General features: G+C 40.7%; 1 protein-coding gene across 2 annotated transcripts in view; it reads right to left on the bottom strand.

Annotated features, from left to right (window-relative positions):
* LOC102211608 (protein SOGA3-like) overlaps positions 1–4695 on the bottom strand; it is a 22388-nt gene extending 17693 nt beyond the window's left edge. For both annotated transcript variants that reach the window (XM_005743178.1, XM_005743180.1), the window contains exons 1-7: positions 4574–4695; positions 2697–3479; positions 2232–2456; positions 1940–2098; positions 1218–1289; positions 528–847; positions 142–301 (exon numbers count right to left, since the gene is read on the bottom strand). In XM_005743178.1, coding sequence (XP_005743235.1) covers positions 142–301; positions 528–847; positions 1218–1289; positions 1940–2098; positions 2232–2456; positions 2697–3419 — 1659 coding nt within the window. In that variant the 5' untranslated portion in view covers positions 3420–3479; positions 4574–4695. The remainder of the gene's footprint in view (positions 1–141; positions 302–527; positions 848–1217; positions 1290–1939; positions 2099–2231; positions 2457–2696; positions 3480–4573) is intronic.
* Between the last annotated feature and the right edge of the window lie 8891 nt (positions 4696–13586).

Below are 13586 nucleotides of genomic sequence, written 5' to 3'. Positions count from 1 at the left end.
TTTTTCACATTCTGTCTCTCACAGTTGAAGTGTACCTCTGGTGCAAATTACTGACCTCTGTCATCATTTTAGGTGGTGGAACTTGCACAATCGGTGGCTGACTAAATACTTTTTTGCCCCACTGTATATATTTTTTTTTACCTTTTTGTTCTCTTCTTCCACATCTGCTAGATTCCTGCGGAGAAGTTCGGCCTCATCTTCCACCAGCTGAAGCTGCTGCCTGAGCTCTGAGAGAGCCTCACCCTGCTCTCTGCTCTGTTGACCTCCACTGCTAGAGCCATCCACTCCAGCTGCTGCCAGACTAGGGGGTAAAGAGCAGACGAGCAGTGTTAATGAGGACGTCGGGTGCTTTTACTCTTCCAGCTTCTGCATATTCAAACTTGAAATAATTTCAATAACTATCTTTGTCAGAATTTACATATTTAATGTTCCCCAGTCCCCAGTTTTTCTTTTCATAACAGCTATCATGTCATTCCACTAAGCTGCCGGTTGACTCATCAGGATTCTGATGAATGAGTGCCAAGTACCTGTCCTCCCTCATGTCATCCAGCTCAGCCTTCAGCCCTCTGTTCTCCACCTCGAGCTCCACAATCTTTCGCCCCAAGATGTTTGCTTCCTCCTCCACAAGGCGTAAACGGAGCTTCAGCTCAGATTCACGAGTGGTGGGAGGCCCTCCAGCCTCACCTTTAGGCAGAGGGCTGTCCACATCCCCATAAAAGGACCGATACTTCTGGAGCTCCTGCTCAAGTCGGTCCTTCTCTTTGTCGATCTTTGCCATCTTTTTCCTCATCAAGATGGCTTCCTCTTTGATGAAAGCTAGCTGGCATTTCAGATCTTCATTTTCTTCCTGTGAACAGATGGAACATTTATTTCATTCAGTAACTTACCAACTTTTGAGATAAATAAAGTACGTCTTAAGTCTTTTGCCCATTCTTTAAGTTCTCTGTATTTTAGTCTCATAGACAAACCAGAGACAATACAGTAGCAATATAGCTTCTCTGGTGTTCTCATGACTTTGGTAGCCTGCTTAAAAATTTACACCCAAGATCCAGGTTTGATGTTACTCCATGTTACTTTTACTCACTATGAAATATGACTATCCAGCCAGTCTATCACATTTATTTTTCATTTGGAGATTTACACAGGAAAAATAACCTCTTTATTAAACATATCAGCCAAAGGTTATACCTTTATAATCTTATAAATTGCTGACTCACCTCTGTTGGGGTCTGTGGAGTCTTTCTGTCTGCTTTCTGCCCGTCCTTACTGCCTTTTCTTTTGAGTGAGAGCTGCGGGGAAACAGTGGTTACATCACCATCAGCGGCAGCTTGGCGTTTTCTTACTGAGGGCAGTGATATCATCCAGATTTATGGAACACTGAACACTCACTAATGGAAAAAGAGGACTGCTTAAACTCGCCCTCCAGAATGTTTCTGGTAAGATATTCAAATTCAAAGCACGCTGCTGTCTGTGCAGTTGTTATTTTAGAGCCTTGAAGAAAAACACCCAAAAACAACTGGTTTGTGAATATAAATATTTCTTACACATCACATCATAAGAAAGACATTTTGTCCTAAATATGTAATTTTACTGCAGGGTAGTAGAGCTGCTGCACTGACAACGAACCTGGCTGTTATATTGCTATAAACCCAGAGTACCCAAAGCAGGTTTTTCTGTTTTTGTTTTGGGATTATTTTACTTACATTTTAGCTCATTTTAATCTGGAGCATTGGAAAACTGTGGAAAAACTCTGAAAGTATATTAAGAATTACTGCCTGATCTGCTCTTGAACCCTGTTCTTCAACCTCACCTTCACATTTTCTCCAGTGATATTCAAATGGCATCTTATAGTCTAACTTTTGGTTCGGGTAACAATTTGCATTGTGTAACTGTCACAGATAGTCAAACAAATGAAGACACACTGGCTTCAGCCTCTCACCTCTTTGGCCTTCTCCATTTCATTTTGCAGGGCCTGTTTGGTGACCTCCACCTCTATCAGCTGCTGCCTAAGCTTCTCATTCTCCTCCTCTGTCTTTGTCCTCTTCTCCTCCACATTTTCCAGCTCATGGTGCAAGCGCACAGACACATCCTTTGCCACCTGGGAGAGGAGTCAAGACAGAATAAAGAAAAAAAGCATATAGGAAATTAAAAAGAGGAGGGAGGTCCAGTCATTGTTTTGATCGTTAATTTAGATGATGATGATGAGGATGATGGGACATCCAAAGACTCACTTTCAGGTCTTGCTCCAGACTTCTAAGCAGCTCGCCATCCACTTGGCCACTTTCTGTGATCCTGAGCCTCTTTCTCTCAGCCTTCTTTAGTCTGTACTGGAGAATCCGACAGTTCTTGTTGGCTCTCTCCAGCTCTCTGCGCATGTCCTGCAGTTGGCATGCGTCTTCTTCATAGAAGGTATCCCGCATCTCATCCATCTCTGCCCGCATCTCCTCGATTTCATTCTAATAAAACGTGGAAATGAAATGCGTGATGAAATAATCGAATCCAGCATCTGTTCGGTAAATTTGATACTTCCATAAATATGTAGTTTTCAGCAGCACTACAGCAGCGGTGATCATGCAGTAAGCGTGCAAATACAACAAGTGCGACTGTTGAACACGCCAAAAGAAAAAAGAAGAAGAATAGAAAAACCATGGCCTGTTATTTAAGAAAATTTAAACCCTGGCGTAGAATTGCATTACCTTCAAATCCTCGTTTTCATCCTCCAGTCTCTCCAGCTCTTCATGTAGTTTCTGGTCTGGCTGTGCAGCCACCTGCGAACTGTCGCGCTCGGGGGACAGCTCGGGCTCAGAGCCCGGCGGAGATGCTGATTTCGCCTGCATCTTTGTCCCTTTCTTTCCTAAACTCTTATTCAAGTGAAACTGTATTAGCTCGGACTGCAAGCATCCCTCCTTCCAGAAGCCGGGTCCGCAGCCCACTGTGCCTTTCGAGCTCTTTTTGTTGCTAGTTGCCTCCCCTCCCCTCGGATTTTTGCTCCTCAGTTTGGGGGATTTGGATGCGCAGGGTTGGTCGGAGACAACGCGGTTCTGATCAGCTCTGGAGGACAAGGAAGCGTCTTCTGCTGGTTGGACGGCTCCTCTGTCTGCCGCCGCCGCGGGCCTGCTCTGCGTCGGATTTTCAGCACCAGCAGGCTGGACAGCAGCCGCGCCTCTGGTGGCAGGAGCGCTTCCGGCCTGCCGCTCCCTGCCCGTGGAGACTGGAGAATGACCTCGGCTACTTCTTCCTCCCCCTCCTCCTCCTCCACCCTGTTTTGATGTGATGGGCTTTGACGGGTTGCTGCCCTTCTGCGTAGTTTTAGAAGCAGCGTCTTTTAGCCCAGCCGGAGACGACGATCGCTGCTGCTGCTGCTTCCGGCTGCTATTGTCTGGCTGCCGCGGCGACTCGGCAGATGATGGGTTCATCATGGTGTCAGAGGATCAGCTCATCATCAACAACATCCATCCCCTTTACCAGTATCCTTGTACCTGGGGGACAATTGACTTTTTAGACATAAAAAATAGAGAGGATGTAGGCTGAAGAACGACGCTCTACAGGTCGATCAAATAATTTGCCTCTTGGAGTAAAGCCCGCGGGAAAAAATATATAAAATTTGGGGGGAACTGGCAGAGATTCACCGGGAGGCACCACGGATCACCGTGTATAGGCAAGGCTAATTAGGTTACACCATTGCCAGAGGAAAGCTGGCAGTAGTTGTGTTGTGAGCACCACTGATTAAGCAGTCAGTCATACAGACCCTGTTAGATGAGATGTGTTTGAGATCAGCTGCAGCTCGGCCGGGTAATAAGACAATCCACATTTACATCACACGCACCCAACGGGTGGGAAGTGGGCGAGAGAGAAAAAGAGAGAGATTGCGAGGTTAATGTAACCTATTGTCATTGGCTATTAAACCTTAGACAGCAGCCAGCCAATTAAGCAGCGCTACTTGCTCAGTTGACAAACAGCCGGTTCAGAGTGGCCCCTGATCTGATCCCCGAGCGCCCTGAAAGAAACAAAGGGCGATCCAGCCTGGTGATGGATCACTAAGAACCACTCTCACACTCATCCGGAGATAGCTGTTTCCTGTCAGCCATCATCTTACTCTTCGTTTCCAACATGCCCGCTGACTCATTACTTGAATGGAAGATGAGCGACAAAAGTGTCAGAGGCAATAAAAGAAAAACGCCCTTTTTAAGCTATTACACAGCTGGCATTATTCATGCTTTTTTTCTCTCTTTGTTGCTTCAGTTTTAAATGGACCAGCAATCGACTGGCTGCCTCACAGTCTCTTATTTAGCGCCGAAAAACCAAAGAATACTAAATCAGTCCAAACTGAGGGGAAAAAACTGCTCATACGTGCTCATGTATTGCCTGATGTGTCTTCTACAAACAAACAGCAGCAGCAAGTGTAAATCATCCCACCTTGGAGGCCTGCCTGAGAACATAATGTGGAATACAGTCAGACATTTGCCCTTCATACAGGTTATTGTTGCCCACATTCATCTAAAACACGCCTGAGTACTCAAAGAAAAAAGGTATCGCCACGTGGAAATTATGCACTTTCAAATCCATCTCTTACCTTTTCTGGGAATTTTTTTCTTCTTCTTCTTCTTTTTGTCGGATGCTAAAGGGTAGTGATGATGGGGATGCAGAAGAGATGCTGACTCGAGCGCCTCCCGACCACCGAGCAACCTGTTTCAATATTCATCACATTACATCATCGCAGGGAGGGGCCGAACTGCACGGAAACGAAGCTGGGCTCCTCTCATTGGAAGAAGGCAGGAGCCTCAGTCTGTCCTGCTTTCGATGCCTCGCTCTGAATTGTGATTGGACACAGGTTCTCGCAGCATTATATTAACCTGGTATTGAATCATTAATTTTTTTTAGACTGTCTGCACATGCAGGGCGTATGATTGTCTTCTATTTTAAAAGCATATAAGCATCATTTACCCATCATTTATATATATATTTTGTTATGCAGCATGATGTATATTTGCATATACAGTAAGATACTGTACAGACACTTAAAAACAACATTCCATAAAATAAGCAAATATTCTAATTCAAATGTGTAACATTGTTTGCTTATTAGACTTTTGGTTATACATTAGAAGTCACACTTCCCTCTGTGGCTTTTAAGCGAAATACATATGAGCTCTTAGCTCTGTGGTGTTTAAAACATTAATTACATTGGTAGTTCCCATATGACGTCTTCTTGGCAGCTGTTTTCTTTTTCCCAAACCGAAGTTGATGCACAAAATTCTTCCACTCCCAGGAGTCAGACTAGTTAGTGCTTGGAGAGAATAGAGGCAGCCTTCATGTACTGCTTTCGGGGGAGTAAATGAGAAATTGCACAGAGAAATCTGTGTGCTGTCCATTTCTCCCAGCAAATTTCTCTGGATGTTTGTTGTGAGAAAATGGAAATGGGTTAAAAGCAGGTTAGTGTGTTAGTCCCAGGGAAAATATATACTGAGGGTAATTTATTCTGTTTGGGAACAGGCTGAACTCAAGGCAACTTCAATTTGATTATGTTATTAGTGGCTCAGACCATGAAGGCCAGACTCATCTGACCAGTTATTTGAAGTTTTCCTTCTTGGCCACGCATCAGTAGATCTCTTATAGATGATAAGAGAAAGCACATATATATCTGAAGTGTTGCATGATGGTTCCAAGATACACAGCTAAAGTGGTGAATAGTTGTTTGCATCACCCCACAGTGAGTGAAATAACAAGTATGCAGGAAGAGCCAGGGATTGACTTGGATTGAAAAGTGGGGATTTGCTATGCTCTGAAGGTTTTATGGCATGGGTTTTCTAGGCTTCACAAACCACAGATCTTGGCCTCCTACGTCTGAACAATCCATTTGCCTCTGTCACTTCAGGCTTTTGCAACAGTATATCTGTTTAAAAAAACAGACAGAGAAGGTTCTGTGTTGTAATCACAGTTTAATCACCAGACAAAATGCTGTCTAGCAGGGCAAATCCACCACTTTGGGACAGGATAGGATGACAGATGTTTGGGGGCTTGCAGTCCGTTTTGCATTGTCACACAGTCACACCCTTCCCCCACTTCTACCCTCTTTCTTTCCTCTGGTATATTCAATTATTTACTTGAATTAAAGTGACAGATGTCTGCGTCATCAAGGCACTTATGTGACAGTCAAGGTTTCTAACTGTGCCTTGTGAAACAAAGGAAGGTGATAACTGGCGTAAAAGTGTGTCCTGTCTCCTGGTTACATGCAGATTTGCAGTTTGGTAGCATATCTCTGTTTAAGTAGTTTATATTTAGCATACTGTGTATTTATAACAATTATTTATTTTCATCCAAGTAAATAATTGCTAAGTGGCTTAACAACGAACAAAAAACATTCCTCTGAAAACGACCACAAACAAGAACTACACTGAATCCAAAGAAAAACTTTGAAAGACTTTCAGAAACCTGCAAAACTACTGCTCAAGATCATCTTAAGAGATTACAAGAAAGTCTGGCTGTTTGGAAGCAAAATATAAAGAGAGATGGGCCTCTCAAGACTTTTGCACAGTACTGTACAGTACAAGCATTATACAATACAATATGATCTCTACAATAGTTACACATTACTTACTCATTGACTCACAGATTAATTCCCAAAGGAAGACTAAACTACACTGAAATGCAGCTGTGGATGGGAAAGAAATGCTTTGTGAGCTGAAAGTCTCAAAGTCCTGTCAGAAGAAATGCCAACTTACAAGTCTATATTCTTGGGTACCAAATCTCATTCCCATCACATTCACTGGTATGAGCACCAGCAGCGGAACTTACCAGGTGGTAAGAGGAGAGAGATGAGCATCCATCTAAAAATAACACCCTCATTGAACTCACACACTCAAGCCTCTCTTTAATTCTCACTTCCTCTATTAATACCAAAACCCTTTATCCCGAATCATCACAGTAACATCAGCATAGACAGAAAACCGGGCCAATGTCACTGTTCGATATTATCAGAAATTATCTGCAGCATGAAGTTGTCATTTCTAATCATCCTTTCCAAATATTATACTGTAGTATTGCTAAATTAGTCTTAACACCATAGTAAAATGCTGATAGCATATGAAAGTATTGGCATGCACACAAGCTTTAAACTTGCTGGATTTTATTTTGCCTTAAATTGATTGTTGAATTGCTTTATTATTTATTAATAGCCATTCTTAAAATAGTCACATGTCACACGAAAAAAAAATTTTTTAGACAAAAAGAAAACTCCTTTTTTTCCCTGAAAGGTAGGCAGTTGAGTGCTTATTGAAGTCAGTGTGTGTAATGAGTTTCCCCTGTGAGGAACAAAAATGCCTGCCTCCAGCCTCAGTTGTTGTGCTCCAGATATCAATTCAATTCAATTTTATTTATATAGCGCCAAATCACAACAAAAGTCGCCTCAAGGCGCTTCATAGATACAGAGAAAAACCCAACAATCATATGACCCCCTATGAGCAAGCACTTTGGCGACAGTGGGAAGGAAAAACTCCCTTTTAACAGGAAGAAACCTCCGGCAGAACCAGGCGGGGGAGGGGCGGCCTTCTGCTGCGACCGGTTGGGGTGAGAGAAGGAAGACAGGATAAAGACATGCTGTGGAAGAGAGACAGAGGTTAATAACAGATATGATTCAATGCAGAGAGGTCTATTAATACATAGTGAGTGAGAAAGGTGACTGAGCTTGTGACAGCGAGGAAAATTGTTACTTTGCTGTGAAATCCACAGGGGAATTTAGTGAAGTAGGCACCTCTGTGTAAATCCAGTCACATGCTAAAGTTGCTGTAATGTATATCGGGCCGTTACTTGTGCAACGTTTCAGGATTGACATCCTGAAAAAATTGCACATGAATAAAATTACACTGATTAAAGTTAAAATAAAGACATAAAATCTTAACCGACATGAATAGTCTAGAAATCTGGCATATAAGACGTTTATGAATCCATTAAAAAGCCTCAGTATAATGCTCCTTATAATTTATTTATAATAAATATTCAGATAATAATGAATAAATAAAGAGTATTTATCTACTTGTAATTAAATTTCACTGCCTATTATTGAAAAGTTGAACTCAGAGATTTCTTAGTGCTTTATGCTATGGAGATGCATTTGTCCACCAGAACAGATTGTTAAGACAGAAAGTTAAGTTAAGAGTTAAGAAGTTAAGACTGAAAGTGTTATAACGACATTCTGTCATTATCCAAGCAAAAGGCTGCTGATGAGGTTATGGTGTTATGTTACTGAGTTGTGAAATTATTGCGCTGGGTTGAGGAATAATACAAACGTAGTCCATGTGATAGGCCTACCCCTCTGCTAGTGGAGGCCTCCCACTCATAAACTCTGCAGGGGGATTGCATACTCATAGAAACACGTTTCTAAGCCTCTTACACAACAACATGCACATACACACAAAACTTTCACTCAGTAAGCCAACCACCCACATACACATATAAGCATGAAAACCCACTTTAACTGTTTATTGCATCAGTGCTCTTTCTCACATAGACCCCAGCTGATTCATGGAGAAATTAAAGCAAGAGGAGGGGAATGGGGGAATAATGGGGATGGGGCTGGGAGGGCTTTGAGAAGATGAATGGGTAGGGGGTGTCTGACAGCTGCTGTATACAGTTGTTATGGAAACCATTGTCTGAACTCATTAACTGGAAGGAAAATTTGGCATGAGTTAAAGGTTTTCTTTTTTTTCTTTTATTATCTTAATAGTTTGATGCATTTTAGATTTGCAATATCTAAAACATAGCAGATGTGATTTCATCTAATGAAACCGCCCAGCTATAGGCTACTGCTTAGCTGCATATACACAATGTCCTGTTGGTGAAGGTAATATCAATACTGCTTGATTAATACTGAAAGCTGAGATTTATGTCTGGAAATAGTTTATTTAAACGATATGTGGTGGGAAGCTAACACTATGACAGTATACGCTATTTAATATGGTAATAGACCATGCTAAGCACTGTGCAAAAGTCTTGAGCCACCTCTCATTTCTTTACATTTTGCTTCCATGAAGTGGTCTTGAGCAATAGTTCTCCAGGCTTTTTGAAGGAGTTTTTCTTTGGACATTGGTTGCTTTTTGACTCGTTTTGACTGCAGTCTTTGTACCTGACCATTTTCAGGGGGATAGTTTTTGTTTGTTTCTTAAGCCATTTAACGCTGACCTAATTATTCAGGTTCATTCAACCAGTTTTAATTTGTATTTTGAGGTACTTTTTTACTAGCAGGCTGTCACAAGACCATGTAATTTGGTCACAACTCAGTAGTTGAAACTACAAAAAAAATGCCAGATGATAGACATAAAATTGTGCTTTTTCAGTACTAAAGCGATTCCCAAAAAGCTATCATCTGAAAGCGTGTGTAGTGTAATAAACCAGAAGAAGCAAATGGAGAGCAAATAAGTTGCAGACCTAAAAATTAATTAAAAAGTAAAATATTTAGAGCAAGTGAATGATATCCGAAAGTCGTGTCAGTAGACCTGATGCAGGACATGAGCGATGAATCTGACTTTGTCCGCTGAAGCCTCATCTGAAATGGTATCAGTGGAAGGATGGGTGTCCAGAAGCAATTCTTAAGGAAGGAGAACTTACTAAACGCTATAAAAAACTTTGAAGAACGGAAAAGCCCCAGGACCTGATGGTTTTTGTAGTGAATTTTATAAAGAATTTCGTGAGCTGTTAATAGACCCATTACTTAATATGTTTAATTATTCGTTCTTGCATAATAGATTACCTCAGACTCTAAGGGAAGCTAATATTTCTCTTATTTTGAAGAAGGGGAAGTGTGCAGAGTCTTGTTCCTCTTATAGACCGATAGCTCTTCTAAATGTGGACCGGAAGATACTTTCTAAAATATTAGCTACTCGACTCGAAATTCTCCTGCCTGTAATTATTAAAGAAGATCAAACAGGCTTTATAAAAGGCCGTAATTCTCGTAATAATGTCAGGCGCCTTCTCAATTTAATTCAGGCTGCTCAGCAAAGGAACGTGGGCAGTTTGGTGCTTTCTCTGGATGCTGAAAAAGCTTTTGACCGGATAGAATGGACTTACTTATTTTACACTTTAAATAAATTCAGTCTTGGTGATAATTTCATTAAGTGGGTAAAAATTTTGTATGATAATCCTCAGGCATCCATGTTGTCTAATGGACTGAAATTAGATAGTTTCTCATTGTATAGAGGAACGAGGTAAGGCTGCCCACTGTCACCTCTTTTGTTTGCTATTGCCATCGAACCGTTAGCCGAGGCTATAAGGATGGCACCTGATGTACGGGGCTTGCAAATCGATTATGAGCATAAGATCAGTTTATATGCAGATGATGTTTTAATATTTATTTCTGATCCAGAGACATCAATACCAGCTTTACTTAACATTATTGATTCATTTAGCCAATTTTCTGGTTTTAATGTAAATTTGACTAAGTCAGAGGCTATGCCAATTGGGAGCCTTAATTCATTGCCAACTGGACTGTTTTCTTTCCCCTTCAAATGGTCCCCCACAGGTTTTGTATACTTAGGGATATTTATAACTCCAAAATTTAAACAAATGTATAAAGCAAATTTTGTCCCTCTGTTCGAGAAGGTAAAGCAGGATTTGGAGAGATGGAATTCCCTACCCTTTTCCTGGCTAGGACGTATAGCTTTGATTAAGATGAATATTTTGCCTCGACTGTTATATCCTGTACAAATGATTCCAGCTATATTTTCAAATAGGGTGATGAAGGATCTGAATGGCTGGCTAAGCTCTTTTACATGGAGTAAACGCAGACCAAAACTTAAGATGGCTACACTGCAGCTCCCAGGTTCAGTAGGGGGTTTAGATTTACCAAATATTAGAACATATCAATTGAGTACTCACATGAGCTATATTCATGACTGGGTCACAAATAATTTACACTCTATCTGATTGGGGATTGAAACCTCTCTTTCAAAGTATCCATTAAGGGACTTACTGTTCTTTAAGAACTTTAAAGATATTAGATTGAGCTGTGATAATCCAGTCACACTTAATACACTTAAGGCCTGGCAGTCAGTATGTCGAATTGAGGGAAGGTTGAAGTTAACATCTGTGTTTACCCCTATTGTGAATAATCTTGACTTTCAACTGGGGATGTTCGATATAGGTTTTAAGGAATGGAAGAACAAAGGAATTTACAGACTGAGGGACTTATTCTCCGACGATGTAGTTATGCCGTTTGACCAAATGGTTGAGAAATATTCTCTCCCCAAACATGACTTTTTCTGTTACTTACAGATGAGGCATTATATCTTGCATAGTACTAACTTTAGTGAGAGTGATGAAGTCTCTCCTGTTGAAAAATTATTATTTTTAACAGATAAAGAGGTACCTGTGAAGATATTTTATAAGGCTTTATATTCTGTACCTTCAGTGATGTCACAGAGGCTTAAAGGCACATAGGAAAGGGAGTTAGGTATAGCAATCGATGATGAGGAGTGGAAAGATGTCTGGAGTTACGCCAAATCAATCTCAGTTTGTAATCTTACCAAAGCAAAACAGTTGAAAATCATACACAGAGTGCATATATCCATATTTCGCAGACATCAGTATAATCTTACACTTTCACCCATGTGCCTCAAATGCAAGACAGAAATTGGTACCCTAACTCACAGCTTCTGGTCATGTTTGAAATTGCAAAAATTTTGGTCTAATGTGTTATCTGAAATGGAGAAGATTTTTGGTTGTGAATTGGAGATGGACCCTCTGTCTCTCATACTGGGCCTCCCCAGCCGGCGGTTAATATCCAAGAATAATAGGAGCTTGTATTGTGTTCTCACCTATGCAGCAAGGAAGAATATACTACTCCAATGGATTAATAAAAAAGCACCAACTATTAAAGATTGGCAAAGAGTAGTGTTGGATCTAGTGCCATTGGAATATCTTACATGTGTACTGCACTCAAAAACAGACCAATTCTTTAAGGTGTGGGAACCATACTTGAATTATGTGGAACCTGACATCTCTAATATTATGTTACAAGGATTCTCTTGAGTGTTTAAACTGCAACGTACTACTGGGACCACAGGTATTGTACTGTATTGTATTCTCTCTTTATTTATTTTTTTTAGATGGACCTAAGCTGGTGTTTTGTGCTTAGTTATCAGTCTGTTTGTTTGTTTGTTTTTGTTTTTGTTTTGTTTTTATTTTTGGTTCTGAATTGTACACTTTATTATGTTATGTAATTATATACTATTTGTGAAAACAGAAAAACTATTAAAAAAAACTTTTTTTTTCTCTTTTTTTTTTTTTAAGGAAGGGGAACAGGGATAAAAGGCTAATGTATGGCAAATTATACAAGAAATGGACTAAAAATCAGTGTCAATCAGTCTTATCAAGTGACAAATCCAAATTTGATATGTTTGGTTCAAATCATTGTTAGTAAGGTGCAACCTTTCTGTCTCATTGTGGTGGAATGAAAATATAAAGCAGAAAAATACTTAAGTTCAGCACTTTTGTAAATATGCTTACTTTCCAACTCTGAGCTAAAGGCTGTTTTACAGATTAAGGTAATAAAAATAACCTTAACTTTCCAAATTGTCATGGTCCCTCAGTCCTCCTGGCTTCTGCTCCAGGTTCTATCTTTTATCTGTTTCCCCCTTGTTTTTTCTATCTCTCCTCTCTGTGCTCATTTGTTTGTGTCTGTTTGTGGGCGGGACTTCGCGGTTCACGTCTCTGACTGAACACTCTGCTCTAATCACTCACCTGCCCCTGATAATGGAGGACCCTACTTAAAGGCTGAGGCTCAGCCTCTGCTAGATCATTGAACTAAACAGTTAGTTGTAACCCTGGCTCCTGTTTTTGCTCTGCTTCTTCCTTTGTGCATTTTGATATTGATGTGCAAATAAATCAATGAACCAGTACCGAACCACTTCATCAACTGTATTGAAAATAGGATCGTTCATTCAAAGCTTCGTTTCAGCGACATCTAGTGGTGAAATATCAGCGCATCGGTATCAGACAGCCATCACTAACTTTTGTTTCTCTGTTCCTCTTGCACAGGTTCCTGGATTCCCTCCCCTGGTGTGGTGAGCCTGAATTGAGCATGAGAAAATTGTGCATGGCGGATGTTTGGACCCTCCCCCCGGAACATAATTTGCTGTTTGCATATTTGTGATTGTTGTAGATAGTTTCTTCACTGTTAAAAAAAAACAACAACAAAACAACCCGCACTGATCTGAGATCTTCCAAGTCTGCACCTGAGTCTACCAGTCTATTGGCCTTGACAGAATAATCCAGCCAAGAAATGGACTCTGCAGACTAACACTGTGAGCTGAACCCTCGCCTCCCAGTTGGACTAGCACGAGCAAATACTCCGAGGGTCACAATGTCTGCCATGGATCAAACAAATCAAACCTGTTCTCTCCAGTCCATTATGCCCTCCTTCCATATTCCCACCATCTGATGGTTTTTGATGAAGAACCCAAACAGTATGCTGAGAACTGGGATCATTTGATTCACATATCTATTGAAAACTTAGGTCTATTCTCTTCATATCATGAAACCAGGCAGTACATTATGTTTATGACAAGTTATTTCCATTTAAAAACGTGGTCAGT

The sequence above is a fragment of the Pundamilia nyererei genome, unplaced genomic scaffold (assembly GCF_000239375.1).
Source record: "Pundamilia nyererei isolate P.nyererei 1_Seehausen unplaced genomic scaffold, PunNye1.0 scaffold00128, whole genome shotgun sequence".
In the NCBI taxonomy this organism is placed as follows: domain Eukaryota; kingdom Metazoa; phylum Chordata; class Actinopteri; order Cichliformes; family Cichlidae; genus Pundamilia; species Pundamilia nyererei.
The sequence above is the reverse complement of the archived record's forward strand: the minus strand, read 5'-3'. Positions and strand labels throughout refer to the sequence as shown.